This window comes from Pagrus major, chromosome 9, assembly GCF_040436345.1.
Source record: "Pagrus major chromosome 9, Pma_NU_1.0".
NCBI classification, from domain to species: Eukaryota; Metazoa; Chordata; class Actinopteri; order Spariformes; family Sparidae; genus Pagrus; species Pagrus major.
Window position 1 is genome coordinate 17,618,422 of NC_133223.1, and position 26,093 is coordinate 17,644,514.

At 39.4% G+C, this 26,093-nt stretch overlaps 2 protein-coding genes across 3 annotated transcripts; both read left to right on the plus strand.

Annotated features, from left to right (window-relative positions):
- Positions 1-1,000: 1,000 nt before the first annotated feature.
- atp5mc3a (ATP synthase membrane subunit c locus 3a) lies at positions 1,001-3,466 on the plus strand. Of its 2 annotated transcripts, none has more exons than XM_073473694.1 (5): positions 1,001-1,027; positions 1,228-1,324; positions 2,116-2,190; positions 2,606-2,796; positions 2,901-3,466. In XM_073473694.1, exons 2-5 carry the CDS (start codon positions 1,286-1,288, stop codon positions 3,013-3,015), a joined length of 420 nt encoding a protein of 139 aa, XP_073329795.1. In that variant the 5' UTR covers positions 1,001-1,027; positions 1,228-1,285; the 3' UTR covers positions 3,016-3,466. The 2 variants fall into 2 exon arrangements, with proteins under 2 accessions (XP_073329795.1, XP_073329794.1); XM_073473693.1 differs by having other exon boundaries at positions 1,017-1,115.
- Positions 3,467-4,493: 1,027 nt separating this feature from the next.
- On the plus strand, positions 4,494-23,194 carry atf2 (activating transcription factor 2). The gene is made up of 12 exons (XM_073474032.1): positions 4,494-4,548; positions 5,193-5,265; positions 6,866-6,962; positions 7,043-7,161; positions 7,270-7,395; positions 7,829-8,007; positions 8,869-8,983; positions 10,586-10,684; positions 13,911-14,165; positions 15,145-15,351; positions 18,091-18,196; positions 21,240-23,194. Exons 2-12 carry the CDS (start codon positions 5,218-5,220, stop codon positions 21,452-21,454), a joined length of 1,566 nt encoding a protein of 521 aa, XP_073330133.1. The 5' UTR covers positions 4,494-4,548; positions 5,193-5,217; the 3' UTR covers positions 21,455-23,194.
- Positions 23,195-26,093: the final 2,899 nt, after the last annotated feature.

A 26,093-nucleotide genomic window follows, 5' to 3' on the forward strand; every position in this document is an offset into this window, starting at 1 on the left:
GTAGTCCTTCGATAATGTCCCCTAAACAGGAGTAAGTGGTGTATGTTTCGGGGACTATTTTTTAGGCTCATGTATCTCGTATTGGCACATACATAATGGCCAACATTATGTAACTATTTTACCTTGAAATCATTGTATCAGTCACCCTGTGCCCTGATTGCCTGATTCTGCACTATGTAACTTAGGTCAGCAGATAGGATCTCAGCAGGTAACACTTCGCAGCATTATGTCACATACACCACCAATAACTTTTTTTATTTTTTAAACTGGATCATATTTCATGAAGAAAATCAGTTTTGGATTTCCCTCTGATGTATTCCGGCTGCCCTGCCTCAATTTTCGTGGATTTACAAAGTTTCCTAACGGACAGATTAGCTTTATTGTTGCTAAAATGATCGCTGACTGCTGCTAACTGTAGCTGCCAGTTATCTCTGTTAGCCGTGAAGCTAGCTGACTTTGAGATTAATTGGTTTGGTATAGATTCAATATAATCGATTCTTATTTTTAATTATATATACTTACAATCATTCATTTTTAAGAGCCTTTACTCATATGTGCTTATTTCTGTCATTGTGCGGCTGTCACACCTGAATTTCTCCTCTGTTAACTTATCTTATAACTTAATAGGGGCCCGCAAACTGCTCATGAGCCTGTCTGTTTTGTCCTTTACTCCAGTCACTTTATCTTTATATTAAAATATTTTTGGCCCACATTCCTTTTTACTGTCACTGTTTTCAGGTCAACACTGCAGCAGAGCCAAACCAACAGGAGCTGTCACTCTCTATTAAAATAACTCTTTAATTGTTATGACAATACATGTGTATCATCCTTCTTAATTGTATTTACACAATTCAAATGCATCCATCAATTAACACGGAACAGTTGGGTTTTGTCAATGAACATTGTTGCTGTGATCGTGTTCAATAAAGTTTCTGTCAAATGACCTTCCACTGTCATCATCCGGGCACTCTACATACATCACAACGCGCATGCGCACTCTTCCACTGTGGTTCGACCTCTGCAGTCGGTAAGTGTGTAATGGCAGTTTGAATGAGAAGCGTATCCTTACAAATCCCCTTTCATCCTCTCTCCTAACTTCACATTGCAGCGCAAAAGTGAGGATGGCATGCAGAATGGATGTGAATGTGCATATGAATGCCTTTATTTTCTCTGTGGAGCATTTTTACAGTCGTTTGACCTTACTTCTCTCCGGTCTTCCCTCCTCAGAGAGACCCGGGCTTCATCCAGATTTGACCGAACCGGTTAAAACGACCTAAAGTAGAAAATGTACGCCTGTGCAAAGTTCGTCTCCACGCCGGCTCTGGTGAGTTTGATTGTTTTAGTGTTGTGAATCTTGAGTCCTGCTTTCTTGGTGTCGCTAATAAATCCGGTGGGCCTCTGGTTGAACTTGACTGCAGCTAGCTGGCAAGGGTATCTGCAGACTAGGCCAACAAGCTAGCAAGCTAATGCTTAAGAATGACAGACAGGCTTTTTATATGGTTCCGATATAGCTCTAGTGTTCATGACTAATGTGCATGTAAGTTGGCTTAAAAAACTGCCACGGTACCTCTGTTTGAGCTCACAGCGGACATTTTCTGCAATGGCCGTTAGCTAAGGTCATTGCAAGCCTCTGTTAGCCCAATTTAGTGCACAGTTCACCTGAAACCCCATTGACAGGACTGTGCAATTGATACACATATGATCACTTTGACTAATTGGGCATTATTAGCTTCTAAATAGATGTAGACTTGGTTGACAGTCACCCACCAAGGTCATATTTTTGTTCTTGGTTGCGCTAGTAGGCCAACCAGTTTAAGCTACAATAGTTACATTTGTTCATGTGCTTGCTGTCAGTGTCCGGTACAGTTTGCCGGCACCACAGGTTAACAAAAACTCAGCTGATTGACTTTGACAGCACAGTCTGTACTGACAGACATTAAAGGCCACAGGTCATCAAGTGTGTACACTACAGTGAATGACACTGTTTGACAAAGTGACATTCAAGGTGCCGTCCACCTGCTCATGTGCCTGCAGACTAGGAATAGCGACCAACAATGTGATTCATGTCTTACTGAGCTTGTGTCTTGTGTAACTAAATGTGTGCTGTTGCCGCAGGTCCGTGCTGGTTCCCGGGCTCTTTACAGACCCCTGTCTGCCTCTGTGCTGTCCAGGCCTGAGACCAAAACGGAGGTAAGAAGAAATTCACCAGAACTGCAACTGTCATTTAACTACACATTTACTTGGTTATCTAGAATAAATTTTGGCAGATTGGTTCTAGTCATGTACTGTTTAAAATGTCAGAAATTATGCCAAATGTTCATCACAAATGTATAGTGTAAGAGTTTCACATCAGTCTGAACAAAAGCCAGAAATCTGAAAAGTACAAAAAGTCCCAGTTCAAAGTCCTTGCATTTCAAGGGTTATCATCGAAAGTGGTTGAAAAAAATGATTAAATGTGGTCATGAAAGTTGGAAGTAATTAGTCAGCTTCTCCTCTCGCTCATACAGTTTAAGCAATATATTTTGTCAACAAAATGCTATGTCATGTCTCATGGTATTAATTTATAAAGATGAAAGCTTACAATTTTTGTCTTCTCGTGCTCCAGAGCAGTGTTGCTGTGATGCCACAGAGCCCTCTCAGCCAGGTCACACTGAGGGGCTTCCAGACCAGCGCTATCAGCAGGGACATTGACACCGCAGCCAAGTTCATTGGAGCTGGAGCTGCCACAGTCGGAGTCGCTGGATCCGGAGCTGGTATTGGGACAGTGTTCGGCAGTCTCATCATTGGCTATGCTAGGTTTGTTTTCACAAAAAATTTTAAAAAATGTACTCAGATTATTAGTTTTCTGGTGCGTGCTTTGTTTTTCTATAGGTGTATTGATAGTTTGTTCTTGTTTGCAGGAACCCATCTCTGAAGCAGCAGCTGTTCTCATATGCCATCCTGGGATTTGCCCTGTCTGAAGCCATGGGACTGTTCTGTTTGATGGTCGCTTTCCTTATCCTGTTCGCTATGTAAAACTCTGCTGTCATAGAAACACTTTCATTACAGATGTGACTACATATTTTATTGTGGCTACCAAAATTGTTCCGTGTTCGTGTCATGGAAATGTACATTTTCAAGTCTTTCAGACACTGTCGAAATAAGAAAAACATGTATTGTACAAATGTAAGAAATTACGTGATTAAAATACATGTATTTGACTATTTAACAATGGCAGTAACTTTTATGTCTGGGATATCTTCGCTAACGCAGCAGAAAGCAGTCAAGCTTTCATGAATGTCATCTTTTCTGTGAAGCGGCTGCTTATACTTTCAGCCTTGTTTTCTCACAACATCACATGCAAGCTTTTTGGGGTCCACCTTAATGGGTTTTTGGTTCAGCTGCAGTTAAATGGTTATGTAATTAGGCAGCAAGTGAGTGCTTGCTTTTGTAAATGAAATGAAATAAATCTAGATGATTTAATTGAGCTATACAGTGGATTTTGACTTTTTTGAATGTCCTGAGAAGTTACTGCTGGGTTGTCTTAAAAATTAGTCATTTGACTTTCCTGTCTAAAAACTGGTCTGGATTTAAGAGAATAAGGGGAAATTAAGTGTTGCAGCAGCACGAAGACAAAGTAGCAAGTAGAACATTTAATAGATTTAATGAAAGCTGAAACCATGAAGTCAATCAATTTAAAATTAATACATTTTAGTATTTGTCACAGGTCAAGCACATCTACTCACCATTTGCTTATTTCAGCTTTTCAAGAGTGTGGTTTTGCAATTTTTACAGGTTTTATTTCATTGTAAATGAAATATCTTAAGGTTTTGGTGAATGTGTCCCCTTGGGAACTGTTGATGGACCTTTTACATTTTATAGACAATGATTCATCAAAATAAATTGACAGATCAATCCACCAGAAAGGATAAAATCAACAGTTGCAGAATTTCATTGTTGGTAAAGACCAAACAAATGCCTGTGTAGCTGACCGTTTAGGATGGAAAGGAAGGCAAACATGTTTGCTGATATATTTTTAATATCACTGAATAGTAGCCTTCTAAAACTAAAAGATAAATCCCTCTGTCAATAGCTGTGTTAGTGGTTACCAGATACATCATTAAAAGTTAATGCAGGATACCACAATGCATTTTTGTAAATGAGATACATCATCAGATATGTGTGGTGCACATAACCTTAAGTACCTTCCAACGAGTTTGCAACTTACATAAAGGTGGTGTGGAAACTTAAAGCCTGCAGGACATGAATGGGGAATGGAAGAAGGGTACATTGTGTTCAGTAACTAAACGAAATATTATTCTTATATATACACAGAAAATTACTATTGAAAGCTTGTATATGTGTTTAAAAACATGTCTGGGGGGCATATTTAATCAAATTCCTACATAGCTGTCACTTTAACTACTTGATGAGGGTCAAACATAGTAAAAAAAAGCTACTGACATCTTGGCTGTGTCCGACTGTGACGTTTACGGAAGAGCCCAAGCTGCTCTCGCGATAGTTCGGAACAGACGTGGGATTTTGGACATCAAGGGTTGTGGCTGAGGGGTAAGTGACCACCTAAACTCATAGTGAATGGCTACAAAGCGGTTGTAAAAGACATAATTTCTGTCACCGGGAGGGACTTGTGCTCCGGTACAACGATACGGCCTCGAAATAAACGTTGACATCTCCTCTGTTTACTGTGATATTAGGGTCCAAACATGGCGACGCTTGTATGTTAACGCAGGGCTCAGGCTTTCCATGGAAGCGACTGGAGCAGATAATCTCTCTGTAATAACGTTATATGTTTTGTTTGACGCCTACTCATGATGAGCAGTGATATTTACAACCCTTAAAGGGTACTTTTGTCAACCGAGGGTAGCTTAAGATGTCCCCCTCAGCCGTGTATTTGTACCAAAGTAATTGGACCGAGAATTTTGCGTCTTTTATGACACTGAGGTGTAAACAACCAAAGCAGCCGCCCATCATCGATATGCTTTGTCCATATTTCCAGCTTTCAACCGTCTGATGGTCAAACATTACTCGATATCAGCTCTGTGCGTTTGCTGAAATAATATTTTCTATAACCACAGTGTTTGTTTTACATTTTGAAGGACCCTTGGTGTCATTTACAAACAGTTAACCCTTGGTACACACATTAATGCACATATTTGTGTCTGCTGACATTCACTTTTCCTGTCTAATTTCAGGGTGACACAACAGGAATCCCTTAATATGAGTGATGATAAACCTTTCCAATGTACTGCTCCTGGGTGTGGACAGGTAAGTCATCACAAATGTCACTTTGTGCCACTATTTCAAATTACCTTGTGTTTAAACCTACATAAACACAGTGCACACAGACACTACAGACGGCAACTTCATCATATTTTGTTCAAAGACCAAGAAATCATTCAGTGCTCTTAGACTTGGACTGAAATACTTCCTTGCCAAAGGTTATATGTGCATCACTTAGCTTGTGGATGAAAACATAACTTAACTTGAGCTAAAATGATTCAGGTGTTTAATCTAAATTTTAAAACAGAGCCATATCAGAAAGTAGGACCACAAGGTTATGTAAAAATGCCAGACCCAGTTGATTTACAATTTTACTGGTGCAGATTCCCAAACAAATTTGCAAGTAATCAAATTACCAAAAAGCAACTAGCATACAGGGAAACCGGGGCTTTCGGAGCCCCTGCTGGAAATAGGAAAGCTCTGGGAAAGTTCCCGTGTCCAGTTGGTCATAGTCAGGGATTTTCAAAACACTGAGGTCATATATCCCATATATACCCAACCAGTCACTAGAGCTTGACCGATATAGTAGTTGGCCGATATTGGCCTATCACGGTGTACATGGTGTACATGTTGTCCAAATGCACTGATTTGAAAACTTTTTTTAGAGATTATAATGCAGAAAAAGGGGTAATTTATAATTACAAAATTCCCTATGAAGTGTATTGTTTCAGTGCACTGATATAATTTTGGATGACAAAGTTTATTGTTAAACTGTAAAATATCCTGCCTCTTTTATGTATGAATCTTTGTTTTATCAGTGTTTGATAACCACATTTAAGGGGTTATTTAAAAAAACATGTGTGAATATCAGCTGATATATTGATATCTGAATTGTTTTACTCCCTAATATCAGTATCAGCATTGGTGCAAAAAATCTAGTATCAGTAGGGCTTTACCCTCAACCCTCTTAAATGATTTGAAGAAAGAATGAACAAATTCTAGAAATAATGTATTTTAATTTGCATGATTTACCATATTAAACTAATTGATCTGCTGTCATATGTTGTTGTATTTTTCTTTATTAATTTCAAAACAATTGAATGTCCCATGGTTTTCCTGCATAGTGGTATACAAAGAGTTCCCCCCACACTGCCAGTTTTGCAGTGTATGTATTTGTTCATTTTTCTTGGCCTTAAAGGAATCCAATTCAGAGCTAGTGAGTATTAAAAGTAATTGTGTCATCCTTTTTGAAAAACTCAGTATATATAAGTGCGCATATCCAAAGTATGAACTGAACCTCAGGTCCCCGAAATCCGAAAAAAAAATTCTCACTAAATGTTTAAACTGATTTAGTGTTTCTAGCATAAACGGTGCCATTATGAATATGTAAATGTTGATGAAATACATTAAACCTGGAGCGCACATTTGTATTCCAAGCTAAAGCAGCGGTGCAGTAACTAATGTTTTGGGCTTAATCTGAGAAATGAGAGCAAAGATGTTTAATATAAGACATAATGTTTGTCACAAGGTCAGTTGCTGCACTTTAATAAATGCTTTATACTTCAAACAGATGCTCTGGACTTTATCCAAACAGGTCCTGTCTGACTGTCCTCCTGTCCTGTTTTCTTTCTTTGACCTTCCATAGAGATTTACAAATGAGGATCACTTGGCTGTCCACAAACACAAACATGAGATGACCCTGAAGTTTGGCCCAGCAAGGAACGACAGTGTCATCATTGCTGGTAAGTTCTCCTGAAGTTGAGATATTTGGATGTAATTGATACTTTACCTGACAGTGACTGAAGGTTTTCTTCCATCACAGACCAAACCCCTACACCTACCCGCTTTTTGAAGAACTGCGAGGAGGTCGGCCTCTTCAACGAACTTGCAAGTCCATTTGACCATGACTTCAAAAAAGCTACTGAAGATGACATTAAAAAGGTTGTTGTTGTTGTCTAACTCTGTCAGCAAATCATATGTTTGTCCCATCGTGAGCATTTCTATCCCTGATCTGTTTTATTGAGGTGATTTATTCTTAATTTTCTTTAGTTACCGTTGGATTTGTCACCTCTTGCAACGCCTATCATACGCAACAAAACTGAGGAACCCACACCTCTGGAGGCACATCGAGACAGCCCTCTGCCTCACCCTGAATCTACGACAAATGATGACAAGGTACAGCCTTTGACTAAGCTGTTTGTGCTAACAACAGAAAGTTTACAAGGCTATCATGAGTGAATGAAAGGTGTTCTGCTGTTTCTGTGATTTGTAATTTACTCTTGATTTACAGATCCACTGGAATGAATATCAGTTTAATAAGTAATCAGATTATTTACTGGTTTAATTTGACTTAGTCTCAAAGATATTTCTTGTGTCTGATTTATTGAAAAAATACTAATAGTACTGCTCAAAATCATTATTAAGAAACCTTCTGGGGAAATCTTACATGACTTAAACGAATATATTTCCATTTGTTTATTTCTTTCATTGCTAATTTCGAGAAGAATACGGTGAAATTTAGGCATAATCTTTATCATTAGAAGTAATCTAGAGAATCTGGTGTTGATTAAACACTTGTTGAAGTTAAGGTCTTCTATGATGTTTTCAGGATATATCCTTGCAGCCAGCCTCACTGCCAACATCTGCTATAGTCCATCCTGCATCCCTCCAAGTTCCCAATGTACTTCTAGCAACCTCAGAGGCTAGTGTTGTAATACAGCAAGCTCTCCCGTCACCAACATCTAGCTCTGTTATAACCCAAGTCCCATCCACTAATAGGCCTATAGTGTAAGTAACTCCAAACGTCCATTTTTAAAAATCATAGTTTCATTAAGTCATCTTTTTTTCTCTTTTAATTTATATTTGTGCAGTTTTGTCTGGTGAGCTCATATTTCATGAGGCATGTGCTTGTTTTGTTTTTTGATTTATTTGCCCTCTGCAGGATTTTTTTTATGTTTGGCTGTAGACCTCATCAGTCCCATCTTCAAGAACAACATCAGCAATGCTCAAATATGGACAATTTTCAAGTGGTGAAAAAATAAATAAAACATTTACATTTACATTTAGGGCAAAATGACAATAGGAGGTCATTACTCAACTAAACAAGCTAGTCAGAGCTAGCCAAATGGATGTGTATACCTGTGAAATTGCTCGTGAAACAGAGTCACAGCTACAGTAAGTTTAAAAGGTCAAAGTTGAAGTAAATTGGACTTTTAAATATCTGTCTGAACAATTATGATTGACTGCACATATGCAATTTAACTCCCAAAGCCCAGTTACACACTTAAATGTGTAAAGTTGGTGGAGTTGCAGGTTACTTGGATAAAGGTATCCTCTATTTTAAATAAATGTATAAAAATCCCCAGAAGTCCATATCTGGGCAAGACTGATGTCACTTATGGGGTCTAATGTAACAACATGTGTTCACCCATTGTTATTGCTTGAACCTGTCACGCAACAGGTGTATTTTGAGTTGGATTTTGTTTTAGTTGCACTTTATTTCCATAAGTTTTTGCCCGTTTACGACATAATGTTTGTATATTAGTAGCCATCATTGTATGTAATCAATGACGAATTCTGTTTTGTGTGTTAATCACAAAGTTCTTTGTTATTTTACTCATTGGGATTTGTTCTCTCTTCCTCTTTCAGCCCAGTGTCTGGCACCTTCCCTGTGCTCTTACAGCTGCCTAATGGCCAGACCATGCCAGTTGCTATACCTGCGTCTATTACAAGCTCAAGTGTACATATCCCAACTACAATCCCTGTGAGTGTTCTGCTGGTTGTGTTATGTTCATCTTTTGTTTCAGTGTGTTAGAGGTTAAGCAGAATTTCGAAAATGAGACTTTTTCTTGATTATTCTGAAAAAATGTAATGACTCTTTGATTAAAACAATCAGAGATTTAAGAACTCATGCAGTGACCTTTTACTCACTGGACCAGTAGGATTTGTTGAGAAGACGATCTCATCTCAAGCGCCATTAAGTAACTGTTAACGAGCTTTCAATTATATCACATGATCTTCAGCAGGTAAAGTTTACATGGAACTGTAGATGTTTACATTTTTTGTAGCACTCTTCATTCGTACTGGTGTCAAAGTAGAGCTTTAAAGTTCATCTTGATCTTGAAAACAACAATTGACCACATGATCTCTACTACTACAAGGTCCATTTAGTAGCTGATCTAGAACTTCTAGTCACGTCCTACTAAGCTCCAGAACAGCCACTCAACCAATGAACTAAAGCATCTTTCTTCCTCTATCGAGTCATTTTAGATGACCCGTTTAGTCCAGCGTGTAGTAGAACAAAATCACTGGACCGTGTTGAATTACTTTATGCTTTGTTGGCCACGGTTTGTTAGTCACATTTTAAATTTGAAATGTTGAACAGACAATCATTCACTTCAGTATAACTCAAGTCCTTCTAGAGTGACATTCAGATGCATTATTACCACATATTTTCTCTGCTCTACTTGGACAGAGGGACTATTTACAGCGTTGGCACCTCAGATTTGGCAGACAACGCCGAGCTGTGGAGGTTGAGTGAAATAATGGACTTTAGAGTAAAACTGTGTGTCACTGTTGCAAAGACGATGGATTTGGCTAAAGCACAGCAGGCTCCAGTCCAGGATGCTTCGCTGCCATTTGTCCTTGTACGATTAGCTTTTGATTCCTGGCAGAGCTGGTAGATGATACTACTAATGTGTTCTGCTAACCAATTATAACTACAACTCCGATAGAGTCTCATAGAAAACATGTTGTAAACAAAAGTCTTGTTGGTATATTTTTGAACTCCCCCATGTGGAAGCTTGTTTTGTTGTTCACTGTAGTGCTGATTGTCTGTGTGGAACACTGAGCAGCAGATGATTATCTCCTGATAGCAGCACAGCGGGGAAAAAACTTCACATCTTCCAAGTCTGTGGGGACTGGGAAAGCCGCTGACAAGTAAAGGAGGGCAAAAGTAGATGGAGAACATGAGCCACCAGTGAGCCTCCCTTTCACTCGATCACCCCCCCCTCCCCTCCAGCTCTCCCCTCCTCCCTCTGTCTCATTGTCAGCAGCAGCGAGAGGAGGCCCGGCTCTGGCCTTCGACTCGTGTCTCTCCATCCTCTCTTCAGCTTCCCTGTCCATATGCTCTCACGCAGGCAGGCAGAGGTTCATTAGCGTGCACACTGCATCTCCATGTGGCGCTGCCTCCACAAAATAACAGGCCATCCAACGTAATGAGGCTGAGATATGAGGAAACTCTGAGAGCCTGCCGTGGCTCTGTGTGTGTGTGTGTTTGTGTTGTGTGGGGGGAGCACTGCCTGCCTTTTTACTGCCGAAGACTAATTTTATCTATGCTGATCTGTCTCTGTGTCTCTGCCGTCAGCTTGTCAGACCTGTCACCGTAGTGCCTAATGTCCCCGGGATCCCAGGACCTCCCTCGCCACAACCGCAGCCACAGCCCGTCCAGTCAGAAGCAAAGCTGGTATTAATTATCTCTTCTTTTACATCAAATGTTATTTCCATGTTGTGTCTGTTATTTCCCATCTGAGAGAGATATAACAACCAAAGTAATGAGAGAGCTCGACGATCAGCGAGCAGCTGCTTTCTTTGACCAGAGGAGGGCGCTAGTGAAAGGCTAGGTGTGAAGTATTACGAAAACGGCGTTGTTAGATTTTAATTAGTATCCCTCTTTCATCAATGTTACCATGTAGTTTTTCTTTTCTGCAGTGATTAGGTGATTATTCCGTACAAAGAAAATGAATCAATTATTCGTAGTCATTTTAAAAGAAAAATAAACATTTGCTGCTTTTACTTTCAATAGTACTACTACTACTACTAATGATAATAATAATAACTATTTGTATAGCACGTCTTAGCGCAAAGACGCAGTCCAAAGTGCTTTACAAAACTGGATGCTGAAAACAATACCAATAAAGAAAAGGGAAGAATTTGCTGCTTTTTCTTTGGCATACCTGATAATAAACTGAATAAATTTGGGTTTTGGGCTGTTGGTCAGTCAAAAAAAGACATCTAACGACTCTTTTTTTCTGATATTTTATAGATAAATCAACTGATTGTGAAAATTAGCCTTAGTTGCAGTCGTGTTGATTCAGAATAATTCAGTTACTAAAAGAAAGAAAGAAAAGAACTACATAAATATTCCAACTGTTTCTCTGTGGGGAGAAGACGGTCATAGCAGTCTTGTAACCCAGTCGTCCTGTGTAAGAAGTGATAGTTGAAGGGCAGGGATATGAAGTGTTGTGTGGGAGATCAGTGGCAATGTGATGAAGCGCGGATCACAGAACCTGTAAGTGTTCGCAGCATGCTCCGCCTGTGGAAATTAACAGATAAACTGCGGCGAGGAGGTGTGTGTGTGTGTGTGTGTTGGGAGGGAAGGATTGATCCTGACCGGCGAGTAGGAGGACAAGAGGGAGGGGAGGGGGTGTTGTTTGGGATCATGGGGTAGGGAGATGACAAACGCGTAGACAGCGTTGCGCTCAGCACGCCGTCACCGGGGCCAACCGGAGGGGGCTACCAACGAAAGCCAGCTGGGGGCATCCTGGCACACGCTCAGCGAGGCACATTAAGTCGGCCTCACCCTGCATGGAACCTTTTGTTCAGCAGAATCCTGCCTGACCTGCACCCCCCCTCTTACTGCCGGCACCTCCCACTGCACTCGGCTCATCAGCAAACACCTAATGAGCCCGCGTCAAGAAAACAGACCCCCGCTCAACCTGCCTGCTCCCCGCCCCCACCCGGCTCTCAAGGGGCGCAGAGACGGCACTTTACAAGGACTGATGATGCTGCAAAGACCACAATAATGATAATTAACTTGCTGAATTTAGAAGATTATGCTGTTAATTAGTTGCAAAATAAAGATAAGTAATATAGTAGCAGATGGTTGAATAACACCCATGAGATGGAGGGTTATTACACTGATGAGGTTTCCATGGCAGAGATGAAATATGAATCTGACTGGCTTTTCCCTCTTTCTATGGGCCATTCCAAGAGAATAATATCTTGTTTCTGCCAGAAGAGCTTCTGGAAGGGTATTACACGATAAACTAATTTGGTAGATAGATTGGTCTGGCAAAGGTAGTTGTTAGAATAATGTGGTCCTCTGTTTTCTCATGTAAATGTATTCCCTCTCACTTTGTTATTGCTTCGAAAGGCTCATTCACTTTCACCTTGTTTGCTCGGTGTTTGATACTGGAGGAATTGGCCTGTGAATCATGGGCACCAATCCGCAGAGAAACAGTTTCTGTGAATGGGCTGTGTTTGTGTTTGTCATATGCAGTCCTAGTAAAAAAAAAAACAACAAAATGTTTTCATAGTTTGGACCACATTATGAGCCTAGGATGTCCATCAACTCTGAGATATGGATATAACATCAGTCAGCTCAGTTTTTGCTTTGTGTCTTTGCAAAGTGTAATTTTACTTTTTAAAATCAATTTCAGTTTTTGATTATTTATTTTTTAGAATCCCATTCTATAACCTTAAAGGTCCAGTGTGTAAGATTTGCAACCTGCCTAACCCTCCCCTACAATGGATGCTAAAACCACGATATACATGAAAGGAACCAATCTGTAGAGCCAGTGTTTGGTTTGTCCATTCTGGGCCACTGTAGAAACATGGCTGTGCAAACATGGCAGACTCAGTGGAAGAGGACCTGCTCCCTCTGTAGATATAAAAGGCTCATTCTGAAGTAACAAAAACACAACTATTCTTAGTTTCAGGGGATTCAACACAAAATAAAGCATATTTATGAATATTTTATTTCATTTTTACAAACTGAATCTTTAGTTTTGGGGAAAGTGGAATAACAACTTGTTGAAGGAGGATATTTCACATAGTTACCACCCATGCTCTCTGTTTTTATCCTCTGTCAACTTCTCTAAACTTAGTAACTCCATTGTTGTCAGATGATAGTCAGTAACTGCTATATAATAATTGTAGCTCAGTTGTTATTTGCCATCTTTCTTCTACTTTCCTCAGCTTCTTTGTGCAAACGTTTTTATAATACGTATAGGTATTTTTTTCAATTTCTCTGGTCTCCCAGGTCTCAAACTGATGGACTTGGTTTGTGTTCAAAATGATCTCACACACTGCTTGGTCACTTTTTTCAAACTTTTAATTAATCTCAAATGTGTATTTTAACAAGTTACAGTAGGTCTTATGGACTGTTGAACATGGCATTTATATTCTCATTAGTCTTTTTTTTAAAGTTTTTTATTAAGTTTAGATCAGTTAGATATAAATGACCATGATTTCAGATTATTTCTTGTTTTAACTATAACGTTTTGAGATTCTAGCTTTTCATTTAAACAGTTTGGATTTGGATCAGTTGCAGTCTTTGTTGATTGTAATAAACTTGTTTGTCTGTCACAACTAGGGTTACTTGCTTAGAAGAAGGTATTCACAGGTGAAAATCATAGTTAAATATAGTAACATAGTCAATACAGTGAAAAACACTTGCCGTAATGAAAATAAACTTTGATATTCTGCTTTAATTGTGTTGACTTTATATAGTCGTATGTTTTTTTGTTTTATTATTTATTGAATGATAAAGGATAAAATAGCAAAAATGTGTCTACTGTCAGCATGACTTAATTTTTAACCATGTTTACATAATGAATGAATATAGTTTTCCTCTCTCCCCGACCATTTCTTTGCATCAACATTTCATGACTGCTGATTTATCTTCACAGAAACTGAAAGCCACGTTAAGCCAGCAGCCTCCTCAGGTAACCAACGGAGATGGTGGTGAAGTCCAGAGCAGCTCTGTAACCCACACTGCTGCTCCCGCTTCTCCTGTTCCGACCCCGACCCCAATTCCAACTCCGACCCCAACACCAGTCCCGGCCGCAGTCCTATCTCCTGCTCCGCCGCTTCACCTGCCTACGACTGAGGAACCTTCTCCTCATTCCCTTCAGCAGCCGGCCACCTCCACCACAGAGACACCTGTAAGCATTCAAACTCCAGAATAGGGACAAACTTCTACTCACTGCACAGAGTGTTTCAATGTAGTTCCACAGAAGAGACTGTCTGTGATCTGTGGGTGTGTGCATCTTATCAAAGTCAAAGAATACATTTCCTAGCTTGTAGGGCTGTACAATTCATCAAAATATTATTAAAATAGCAATATGGCCAAGATTAAATGTGAAACAAAACAGCCCCCAACAAATGTCATATCATGATTTTAAATAGTTTAATAGTAATTTTTTATTTATTTACAAACAGTTCAAGCTCAGTAATACTTGTCTACTGACCAAGATGTACCTGTAATAACAAAGACTATCAAGTAACAAAAGCTGGCATCAAATGTCTGGTCAGATTTGTAATCTTACATACTTTTAATTTAAATGTAATTTTTTTAAAATTGTTAGTAAGTAATTTTTAGTCACTTCTTGTACAGCAGCTTGTGTTCAGACAACTTTTTGAGATCTTTGTCTTCATTTGTTAAATGAAAAAAAGGTGTTTGATACCAAAGTCCAGGTATTTTATCAGCAGTAGTATTCACACAGTATTCAGCTTGAATAGACGGTTACATTTGTGGTAGCTAGCTTTTTCACGGTTAGCTTTTAGCTAAAACTAAATATGATTCCTTCTTGCTTATAAAGCCGTTTGTAAGCAGAACAACATATAATATGGCATTGTTTAAACTTGATGATGATCTAAAGCTGGATTTGATGATGTCTTTCTGTGTGTAATCTGACATATCTAATTGGTAATTAGGTGAGATTACTTTCCTGAAAATCATGTAAAGGTAACTAAACTGAGTGCATAATGTGACGAGTGACAGCAACTATAATATAATATGTATATAACCACATCAGTTCAGTTACTCTGTATGCAATATTCAGTGCTGCACAGCAGGATATTACAGATGTTGTCATGGTTTTGTTCTGCTAGTTATTGTCTTGTATTATTATTATTTTTCAGGCGTCCCCAGTGCCCCCTGCGCAAAACCCTCCAAGCACAGGGGGTCGGCGGCGCAGAACCACAAGTGAAGACCCCGACGAGAAGCGGCGCAAGTTCCTGGAGCGTAACCGTGCCGCAGCCTCTCGCTGTCGGCAGAAAAGGAAAGTGTGGGTCCAGTCTCTGGAGAAGAAGGCTGAGGACCTCAACTCCATGAACGGACAACTACAGGTGCTCTTTACCTTCTTACTGCATGTAACAACAGCCGCTTCATTTGTCTTTGTTTTCGTGCTCTTATGCTATTATCAATGTGTCAGTTTGTGTGTGTATGTATGCATGCTTGTGTCTGTTTATCATCACGTGCCGTTAGTGTAAGAGTGTGTGCACAGACTTTTCCCTTCTGTGGTGATGAAGTCATTAAAGCCGATTAAGAAGAGCTGCCGTGTGACAGCAGCGGTGTGTGAGCCCTTTACATCGATACGTCCCTGTCAATAAAGATGTATCCTCCAGATGTCAGCCGCGCGCAAGCGTGTCTTCGCTTCTGTCTCAGCAGTTTACTGAATGGCCTCAAAAATCTCCCAGGGAAAGGTGTCTTTTTGAACCTTCATTTTGCTGGAAGCAATTAGGATCTGATGCTGACAAGTTCGAAACAGTTCATGTATCCGCTGTCTCTGTTGATAAGTGTGAGCCGGGGGTGCGGCACATCGGTGTTCCAGACAATTAAATGAGATGTGGTGTTTATTTGCTCACTGTCTTATTTTTCTATGAAAGCAGAGTAAGATGTGGAGGGTGGAGGAGGGGACAGACAGCGGTGGAAATGAAATGGGTTCATGTCGTTAATATTTGGTTCAAAAACAAGTTATCACCATATCACCACTTGTCATGAGTGCAAAAGCTGAGCTTCTTTTTAAATATAGGTAGATGAAAGGGGGGATGATAGGTGTGTGAATGGGGTTATAAACAGATCGCATCGCTGTTAACTACAAAGAAGGGAACAACATGTGGCAGAGAATAAAAGGGCGCTTTATATGAAGGCATTAATCAGCAGTGCAGTTTTTGTTAAAACCCCCATGCTGACATGGCCCAGCTGATCAGTGAAACTGCCTCTAATGATGCACAATTATTTTAACATCATCCTTAACTGGTTTTTTAATGAGGTGTCAGACCAGGCAGCTCACAGGGCTCCCAGCATCACCTAAGGCCCATTTGCTCACTTTCGATTAATTCGCAAAGTTAGAAACAAGTTTAACTCTCAAAAGTCCAGATTAAAATTCCAGGTGTGATGCAGTTTGAGTGTTAGCGGCAGCATTACTGTCATGGCTTTAACTGTAAATCAATCAAACAGTTTGTATTTTAAATTAAAAATGGTATGTCTTTTGTAACGGATGTGGACATTTTTGACTCTTGACTACAACGTCTGTCTTGTACGCTCCCTCATGGCAGAGTGGAGGGAGAGTTTTAAAGGAGCACCAGTGTTTATATTGGCTGCAACTGGCAGCAGTTACAGAAGTGAGAGCGCAGTGAATATGGCATTGGCTACATGTGATACATACGCCCCCTTCCAGCTGTGTTTAAATCTGTCTTACAATAGCTCAGCCCTGCCAACAGCAGCAAGACTAAACAGATGGAATCAAATAAATTGGCTGCTTTTAGACTAATAGATTAAGCCGCCCATAGTCCTTTAAAGGAGAAGAGAAGGAGCTTAAATCTGCCATTGGGTGTTCCGCGGGCCCCCGGCCGCTCTAAATCCAGTTAAAGTCACCTTCAGCGTAATGTGGCTCCCTTTTACGACATGCAGAAATCCTCGGTTCCCCCGGGAGCTGTAACGGCACGAGTGTGTAAATCTCGGCAGCATCCACAAAGTTGCACTGACGATCCGAACAGCTCACCTCTGACAAACGTTCTGGTCGGTATCCAGTGAAGGCCCATAATTATTGTGCAGGAAAAGCATAAATGAAGAAGTGCATCATACTTTATTCTGAATTCATTCATTATGTTGCTACCTTTCCCTGTGTTTGCTGTTTCTCGGGGAAGAAAATATGAGTTTCTGTGCAGTAATGTAGTGTTCATCTACTTACTGTACAAAGGAGGTCTTGAGAATTTACCCCTGTGATCCCATTAATAATTGGCATTAAAATCTGATGGCACATAAAAGGTACAGCTATTCATGTAGAGGGGGCACAAAGCCACATTCAAGCTGCAGTTTGTTGTATATACAGTATTGAACACTTACTGTATATTTGCAAGTTTTGGGGTGCATTCTTACTCAGGATCCTGTGATGACTTAGGTCCTTATCTAGCTGTCTTTTCTGGGTTCAAGCTATACCAGGAAGTTAGGCAAGTTGATATTTTCTTTTTGCAGATATATCAGTATCAGTTTAGTTTAGTTTAGAGGAGTTATGAATGCCAAATAATAAACACATGGTAATTCATGAGTAAAAATGCCAGATTAGCCAAAAGGCTATTTTTCATGTGTTGTCCCCTGGCCAAGGTCTTTAAAAAAGCCTTCAAAAAAAAACAACAGGGCAAAGACAGAAACAAAACAAGTATAACAACACTGGGCACCACAGAAAATAACACAAGCAGTTTAAAGATTGGTGATCAGTTTGTCTGTTCTGGGCTACCGTACAAACAGGGCAGTACAGCGCTAAAGAGGAAGTGCTTCCTCAGACATAAAAGGCTCATATAAAGGGAATGGAAACACAATCATTAATATTTTCAGGTGATTATACACTAATGAAAACATAATTATGAATGTTATATTCCATTTCTGCCAAAAGATCCTCCCGAATCCCCCTAAATCCCACACACTGGACCTTTTAAATATAAGATATAAAGTAACTCTCTGGTTTTATTTTCACAGATTTAAACTATATGTCATCTGTTTGTCTTCATGTGGTAATCTGACACACTGTACGCTCCAGAGTGACCATTTTATTGAGTGCCTGTTGTGTCTCGTTTCTCCCAAAGAATGAAGTCACCCTGCTGCGAAACGAAGTGGCTCAGCTGAAGCAGCTTCTTCTGGCTCATAAAGATTGCCCTGTAACCGCCATGCAGAAGAAATCTGGCTATCACAGTGAGTAATGCTCCATTATTCTCAGCCCGAGGCTGCCAGTGAAATGCTTCGAAAACGAGCTCCAGCTAACCACTAGAAGGACATGTCTTGCTTGAGGCCACGCAGAAAGAGCTATTGACATATCACATCCCTTCTGTCTTTTATAAAAAACATAAACAAAAAACTTTGAAAAAGTTAAAATATTTATTGGCAGTGTTGTTTCTGACAAATTCTCACCAGCAGCAGTGTCTGAGTCCTTTCAGGAGGCCACAGGTGGTATCCACAAGAAAGCTGTTTTCTCCACATTCGACACCCAAAGTAAACATTTGTCTGAAGGAGAATGAAGCTAAAAGTCTGCAGCAAGGAAGTCCAAAAACTAAATGCTTGGGTTGTCAAGATATGGATGAGAAAGCATGATCTCTCATTTTGTAACACCTACATATGGTAATTAAATTCAGTTCCCATACAATGATCATCTTTATGAATATTTGAATGTACGGGACGATTCTGCCATTTGCAGCCTGTTCATTTAAATTTCCTGTAGTCAGCCTGTCGTCTCCATGCCAGTTCCTGTTCATCATGTGGTCTCATTTAGAATTATATCACCAATATTTCTTCGTTTCCCGAGACTGGAGCACTGTCATTCTGACTTTTTGGTCATAACTCACCTTCCCTCACAGGTGAGCCAATATGCAACGAGAACAAGTGTGCTCCAAGCCACTTCTCCACTGTGCTCTAAACGCCTCCGCTGACTTGTATTGACAATGATTGCCTCTGAAATGAGTCCATTAAAGCAGCAAGCTTGACAAGACTGCAGAGCGTTCTCGTTGTGGGGTGTCCAGCAGGCTTGGCTGTTCATTATGCATCCCTTATTGCTAACCATCCCACTGACACACGTCATGTGTATTATGGGACTGATGGTTTCCAGGCTAGAGTGGGCTGTCAGAGCCAGGTCTCATTTGGTATCTCCTGGATTGTTTTTCTTATTTTTTAGTAAGATCCGCAGATGAAGTGGGTCATCTTTCTCATGTGTTTGCTGAGGATGTCTGTCCAGTGTTTCCAGACCTTTCTGAAGGATGACTTTTGGATCACTTTTTACCCTGTTTGGGAAAATATAACCTCATCCAAATACCCCAGTTCATCAGTTTGTCTCATGATGACAGGTTGGGTTGTTTTGAGACGAGCCAAGAAGAAAAGCCAACTGATGTGAGAGTGAAAATAAATATCTGGTAAAGTGGCAGAATGAAATAATCCATTGGTTCCCAACCATCTCTGTCTGATGTCCCCCCACAGCCCTATCAGTTACGCTCAAGTGCCCCTTCATCAAGACCACCCATCATGTTCCAAATGTGTTCTTTCGAACTGATGTCAAACTGGAGGTTGTTTAATACTACTGATTATTTATGCGTGAATATTGTTACACTATTGCATATGGTTACCTTTAGCAATTTTAACCATTTATTCTTTACCTTAAGCTATTTTCTCCAATTTTCCATTCTACTTCTAGTTATATATTTCAATTTTTACCTACTACTTTGAGCTTTTGCACTATTTCAAGGATTGAATTAGGTTAGTTAGTTAAAAATATCAAAATGTTTTAGCTATTTCAACCGTTTATACGTGTCATTTACCCATTTGAACTGTTTATTCATTACTTTTAGCTAACTGTGTAGACATCTTTGCTTGCTCGCTAACTATTTTTCACATAGTCAATCTCAACATGTGATTTACTGGTATTAACTTAATATTATTAATTGAAATTGTAATTTATGTTATTTCAAATTAGTTAAGCTGCTCCACTGAGTCTGTCTTTCATGTAGCCCTCCCCCTGGCAACTGCATAAGTACATGCTGTCGCTGGAGCACGAGTACTCCTGGTTGGGAATCACTGAAAAAATCTATCTTTCCAAATTAGTAAAGCACATTATTTAATTGTGACTGATCAGTGCCCCTCGCTCATGTAAAGGCCTCATCAAGCCGTTCATTTTGTCAGTGTTACATATCCCGTAAGGCTCCTCTGCCCTCCAGACCTGGTAATACCCTTCATCGTCCTGCCCAGGCGTAGCCATGGCAGGTGGGGGGAAATTATCCAGACTACCCCACAAACAAGCCAGGACACGCTTTCACTTGGCACACCAAGCTGTCCATCTGCTTACAGCGAACCCCACTTCAGAAATCAGGAGAGCAGAAAGAAGCTCCGGCTGCCCAGGGAACCAGAATCTCTGAGTATTATGATATATCAGCTCGCCACCCCTTAATGTCGTTAGGAGTAATAATGTTCACTTGAACATGGAACAAAACCACCAAGCTGATTTATTCTGAGGTTGACCTTCTGTATAGTAAAACAGCAAGGGAGTTTATAGCGCTTTGACATTCACTTGCACTAAATCACGCGGTCAAAGTCCAGTCAAGAAGGCGGATGAAGCCTCTAATGTGAAGACATTTGTATTGCACGTTAATTGCTTCCTCTTGCTATGGAATCTGTATTTTACATTTCAAAAAGGAAACCCAGTCATTAATTACAAAGTGCCATAACAAGTGACTTCATATCATTAACAATATTAATTATCACTGTGCTCCTTATTCCTTTACGAAACAGAGCATGAGAGTGGAGTCTTTTTTTCCATCAGGATCCAATTAATTCAATGCAACTGCCTAACAGCTGGTGGCATTTCGACTCCAAGTCTTCCCTACTCTCCAGTGTGAGCATCATTAAAATCAGGTGCTGTAATCATCTGTCGCTGCAGTAGTTGGCAAGGTAACAAAAAACAAATGAGAATGCAGTTAGGGGTGGGAAACACTGCCACATGCCCCAGAATGTAATGTACCCTTATGATGTGGGTTTAAATTGACATTGGAGCTTTAATTAAAGGAAGGGGTGCAGAAGTAGCATTATGGGGATTAATGAAACCGTTTGCATACACCACATGCAAATAGCTGTTTTACATCTGATTAGGCCTACGTGACAAAGCTTTCCCGAGCATTCCTGGATCATAAAATGACTGTAAGAAACTCCAAAATATTACAGTACAAGCATCTTCTTTTTCTCGTCTTTCCCAACACAGTCTCCGACAAAGACGAGAGCTGCGAGGAGATGTCCGTCCCCGGCAGCCCCCAGAACGAGGCCATCCAGCACAGCTCCATCAGCACGTCCAACGGGGTCAGCTCCTCCTCCACGACCCCGGCCACCTCCGCCCCGTCCACCACCACATCGAACCAGAGCACAGACGAGAGCCAGTCGCGGAGGGGCGCCACCCCGTCGCAGCCTTCAGGGAGTTGATCGTCCTGAACTGTCCACGAACGTCAGCACTGGAGGGCTGTTGCCTCCTTGATCTCTCTGACACACAGAGGAAAGGGATTCTCTCTCCGCTTCAGTTTGGACCACATTGTTTTTAATTTATTCTTAATTAAGTTTGTTTAAGTTTGGTCCATTTTTGTCTTCTGTAGGCAATGCTTTTGAAAATGCAAATGTTTTCTCTGGAATTGATGAAGACAAAAGAACAGGCACTTTAGGTGTAAGATGTAAAACACGTGGTTCTAAAATGTTTTTGTATTTGTGTGACTTATTTATTAATTAATCTTCTATATTTTTTTATTTGAAGGCGATCAGCCTCTGAAGGTTGATCAGTGAATCGTTAGAGACCATACCAAAGTGTGTTGTGGCTCATTTCCGATTAGTTTGTGTTCATGTCTTTTAAAAGCACTATCTTTATGATGAAGTCACTTTTTGTTAAAATTTGCTTTTTCCATTTTGCACATTTTGAGAGATGACGGGTTTACCTTTTTAGAGTTTTGACAGTCCACATGTAAGATACCGGCAGCTTTTTAGACGTAGATTTGAATACTGTCACATTACACAAATGTAAATGGCTGAATCCATTTTTAAATTTGACAACTTTTCTGTGAGATCAGCTGTAGTCGCATTGTGCAGTTTGAATGTTTGTAAAAAAAGAAAAACACTAGTCTTAATGAGGAGGTGAGCTGATTAGAAATGTGTGTTATTTCATTGACATTCCATCTGTAGTCTGATTGTTCCTGAAGCAGTGATTGTAGGATTGCAGTACCTTTTCCATTACTCAATCATGGTGACGTTGACTCAGTGCCATTAATGTTTTTGTATAAACTACTTCTGTACATTTTTAATGCAGATTAGCTTGAGTTGATCGCTGTTTTCTCAGATTAAGGGTCTCATGAACATAGTTTCTCAGTAATGCTTTGTATACTGTCTTTGCTTTCTAAGTGACTCTTTATGGCTTCGGTGTCTAATGCAGAACACTTAAGGACATTATGCTGTTTTCATGATCGCAACTCTAGATGACGTTTTTAGAAAACATTGTAAATAACATCAATGATACATTGTACGTGATCTTTCTAGGTGTTATGTACTTTTTTTATAGAATAGTCTGGATTCAGTAGCTGAGCCCTGTTGATCACATGAACTCTGTTAGCAGTTAAAACTGATCTTAACGATGTTTCAATCATTAGGATAGGCCTCTCTCTGACTCATTGATAGGTTGTCATGTAAAATTAAAGCATTCAGATGTGAACTGGAATCACATCATATATATTAGAGTAACACTACTACTGCTTGTAAGAATTGTGAGCATTTCATCATTGAAATAATAGTAGGAAGCAAATCACACAACTCAATTTGCCTTTTTCTCTTAGTCTGTACTGGCTTACTACTGTGTAGTTTTAAGAGAAGCTAACATGTTTTCTTAAAGTATGATTTGTTTTTTAATTTTACTGTTATGTGCTATCTGCATGAGATAATAATTCTCTGCGAGAATTTAACTGTTTATTCGATAATGTCTCAGTCAGATAAATATCATTAAACAAGTTTTTACAACTTGAGTTGTTGGTTCTAAGTTTATGGAAGCTTTGGTTATTTGTTTTACCTTGGCTTTAAAAGGAGGAGGGTGTGATACTGTGTTGAAAGTGTACTTGTAACTTGTGAAAGTTCTGTATAAAATTTGAATTGATAAGTTGTTGTAATAAACCTTTTAATATCTCTTTAAAATCCAGCTTTGGTTCCATTTATGTCTGCACTCTGGTTTCACCAGAATGAATTATATGTGGAAAGAAATATATAGAAGAATATTCACATTTTCTAATAACAAATAAATGGCTTTACGCTGTGTTTCTAACAATATGATGATAATGTCAATAGCTGACAAGCTCTGTCCTCCACACATACTATAGCAGCTTTAAAACAAGACTGTCTCACTGCAGCGTTCATAGAAAACATCTCACCCAAAAGTCCTGTATGATGATCTGAAGACCTGCTCTAAAGCGGCTGCTGGTGCACAGAAATATTTCTTGTGGTGTATACTGCCACCTTGTGGTCTGGAGTTGACCATATTTTTAATTTAATATCAGTCTGTGCAGTTAAGTGAAAATATTATAATAAGAACTTTACCACAACTATACTTCATCACACATTTTACCACAACCAGAGTGAACTTCCCCTATTTTAGCATTTCTTGGGGGTGTTCTGAGTGGCAGATTGAGTGATTTTAGGTATAAAATTGAGAATCAAAGAATCAGATCTTTAAAAAGTTCAAAAACACCAATTAAAAGTCAAAGTTTAATTCACTTTTAATTTACCCTGTTTGTGGTGGAGCTCATTTGAACCACATATTTTATGTAAAATCTTTAATTTTAGAAATGAGTAAATACAGCTGTCAGATAAATGTGGAGAAAAAAGTACGACTCTCCACAATGTATCACAAAATAGAATTTTTCAGATAAAGTGTAAGAGCCTTGCAACTGGTATTAAGTACAGTACTTGAGTAAATGTATTTAGTTACTTTCCACACCTGATATTAAGGAAATGACTGATTACAATGGATGCAATTATTTGAAACAGCCAAAGAAAAGTGATTACATTCATTTAGTCAAGCACAGCACTCAAATACTACTGTGACGTCCTTGTACTTCACTTGAATATTTTCATTTGATAGTACATTACTTTTTTCTCTACTAAGTTTGCAGAATAAGACTTGAATATGAGAATATATGAACAGATGATGAAATATGATGGGTTGTTAGAGCACAGTACAACTATACAACACTTTGTGAGTTTTTAATGTCAGTCCCCTGTACACATTCATTTCCATATACGAAGGCATTTTCTGTACGCTAAAAAAATCCTTAAAGCTCAAAGGGAACCAAAAATAAACATGTAGAGAGTGATTAGACAACACATGTTATAGAGGATATTTTGCATGGATATGAATACAGGTGTGCCTGGAGATTAATGCCTATATAATAGTCTATTCTTGTCTTGCACTGTTGTTTAATGGCAATGCATTTTTTATTCTTCTGTTTCATTTTTACTTCATCATATATACAGTTTGTATGTACCATGTGTGTATTTTTTATACTGTCTCCTGCATCTTTTATATCTTGTCGTTTGGCTTTTCTCTTCCTCATGTAAATCACTTATGTAAATGTCTTTCTGTTGAAAGGCACCATACAAATAAACTTGCTTCGCTGAGTCAACACTGAACTGACTTTTGTACCGAACACAAAACACAGCTGAAATGGAGTCACCTAGGTGATGCTGACGTAATCAGGATATAAATACGCTCCTCATACTGTACACTGAGGCAGGAAATAGGGAGACAACACATACAGTTTACTGAAAAAGAAAGTGCATCATGTGGCGGTCCATAAAATGACCATTATCAACTATTGCCCCTGCTGCGAATAGTCACTGTACAGGTAACTATTAAAATGTATTAACAAGTTAGAGTCCCGTGTGTTCATTACAACTGTCTGTCTGCTTAAAAAGAGCGAAAGATTTCTAATCTTCACTTCTTTCATTTTAGTGTTACAGTATTTTTTGTATATCAAAGAAAATGTGGCTTCACTGTATGTCATGTCATACCAGTATAAGAACTGCGTGCATGGATAAGATAAACTACAGGAATGAGAAAGATTCTTTGAGTCAGAGGGACAAACTGCTCCAAGTTTTTGTCAATGATAAAATAAAGAGAGCTCAAACTTGATCAGATGTTTGCACACACAGCAATTATATAACATGAATACTGTTAGACAGCCTCACACATTTTGTAAGCAAACATGAAAGCAGAGCAGAAGATGATGCACACAAGTCAAAACTGAGCATCTCTGATGAATCCACCGGCACCGGCACTGAGTGTCCAGCAGGCGGAGTCACATCCAAACACATGCCTCAGATGGATGTGGCTGACTTAATGCATGTATCTGCTTTTCATAACATTATCCAGATAATTATAATGACGGCTCACAGAGACGGAGCACATCTTTGTCGATTGAAGAAAACAAACAAGCTGTTCAAACTGAAGACGTGTTCAACTAAAAAACACAACGCGGATTCAATATTTCACTAATTCAACTCATATAATTTCAATTTGAGAATATACAGTATTTTCTTTAGAAAGATGTCATTGTCACATGGAGTTAAGGAGAGAAAATAATCTCTTTTCTCTTCTGCGTCTTTTATGTTTCAAGAGACTGGATTTTGTCTGCCACGACACCGCCGCTCCCTCGCAGTGTTTAACTAGGGCAGCCTTGATTAGCTGCTGATCACAGAGAGTGGAGAATTGTAAATGTTACTATGTAGGTCACAGCATTCGTGAATAACAACACTTTTGGCTTTGTGCTGCATATTTACAAAGCTGGAGCTGAAAGATGCTACAGAGAGGCTCTGCATCTTTGAAGTGGAATCAAAGGGGGAGAAAGTAAGAAAGAAAGGAAGAAAGCGGAGCATCATCACAGTGAGATTTCTCTATTCTTCTTCACCTCCACATGCAGACTATTAATTCTGATTGTTTGATTAATTAAATTCCCCCTGGCAAACATCTCTGCGTTATTCATTATTCACTCCATGATGATTTCAATGTTAATTTGAGGAGCTTTCATTAATGAAGGCG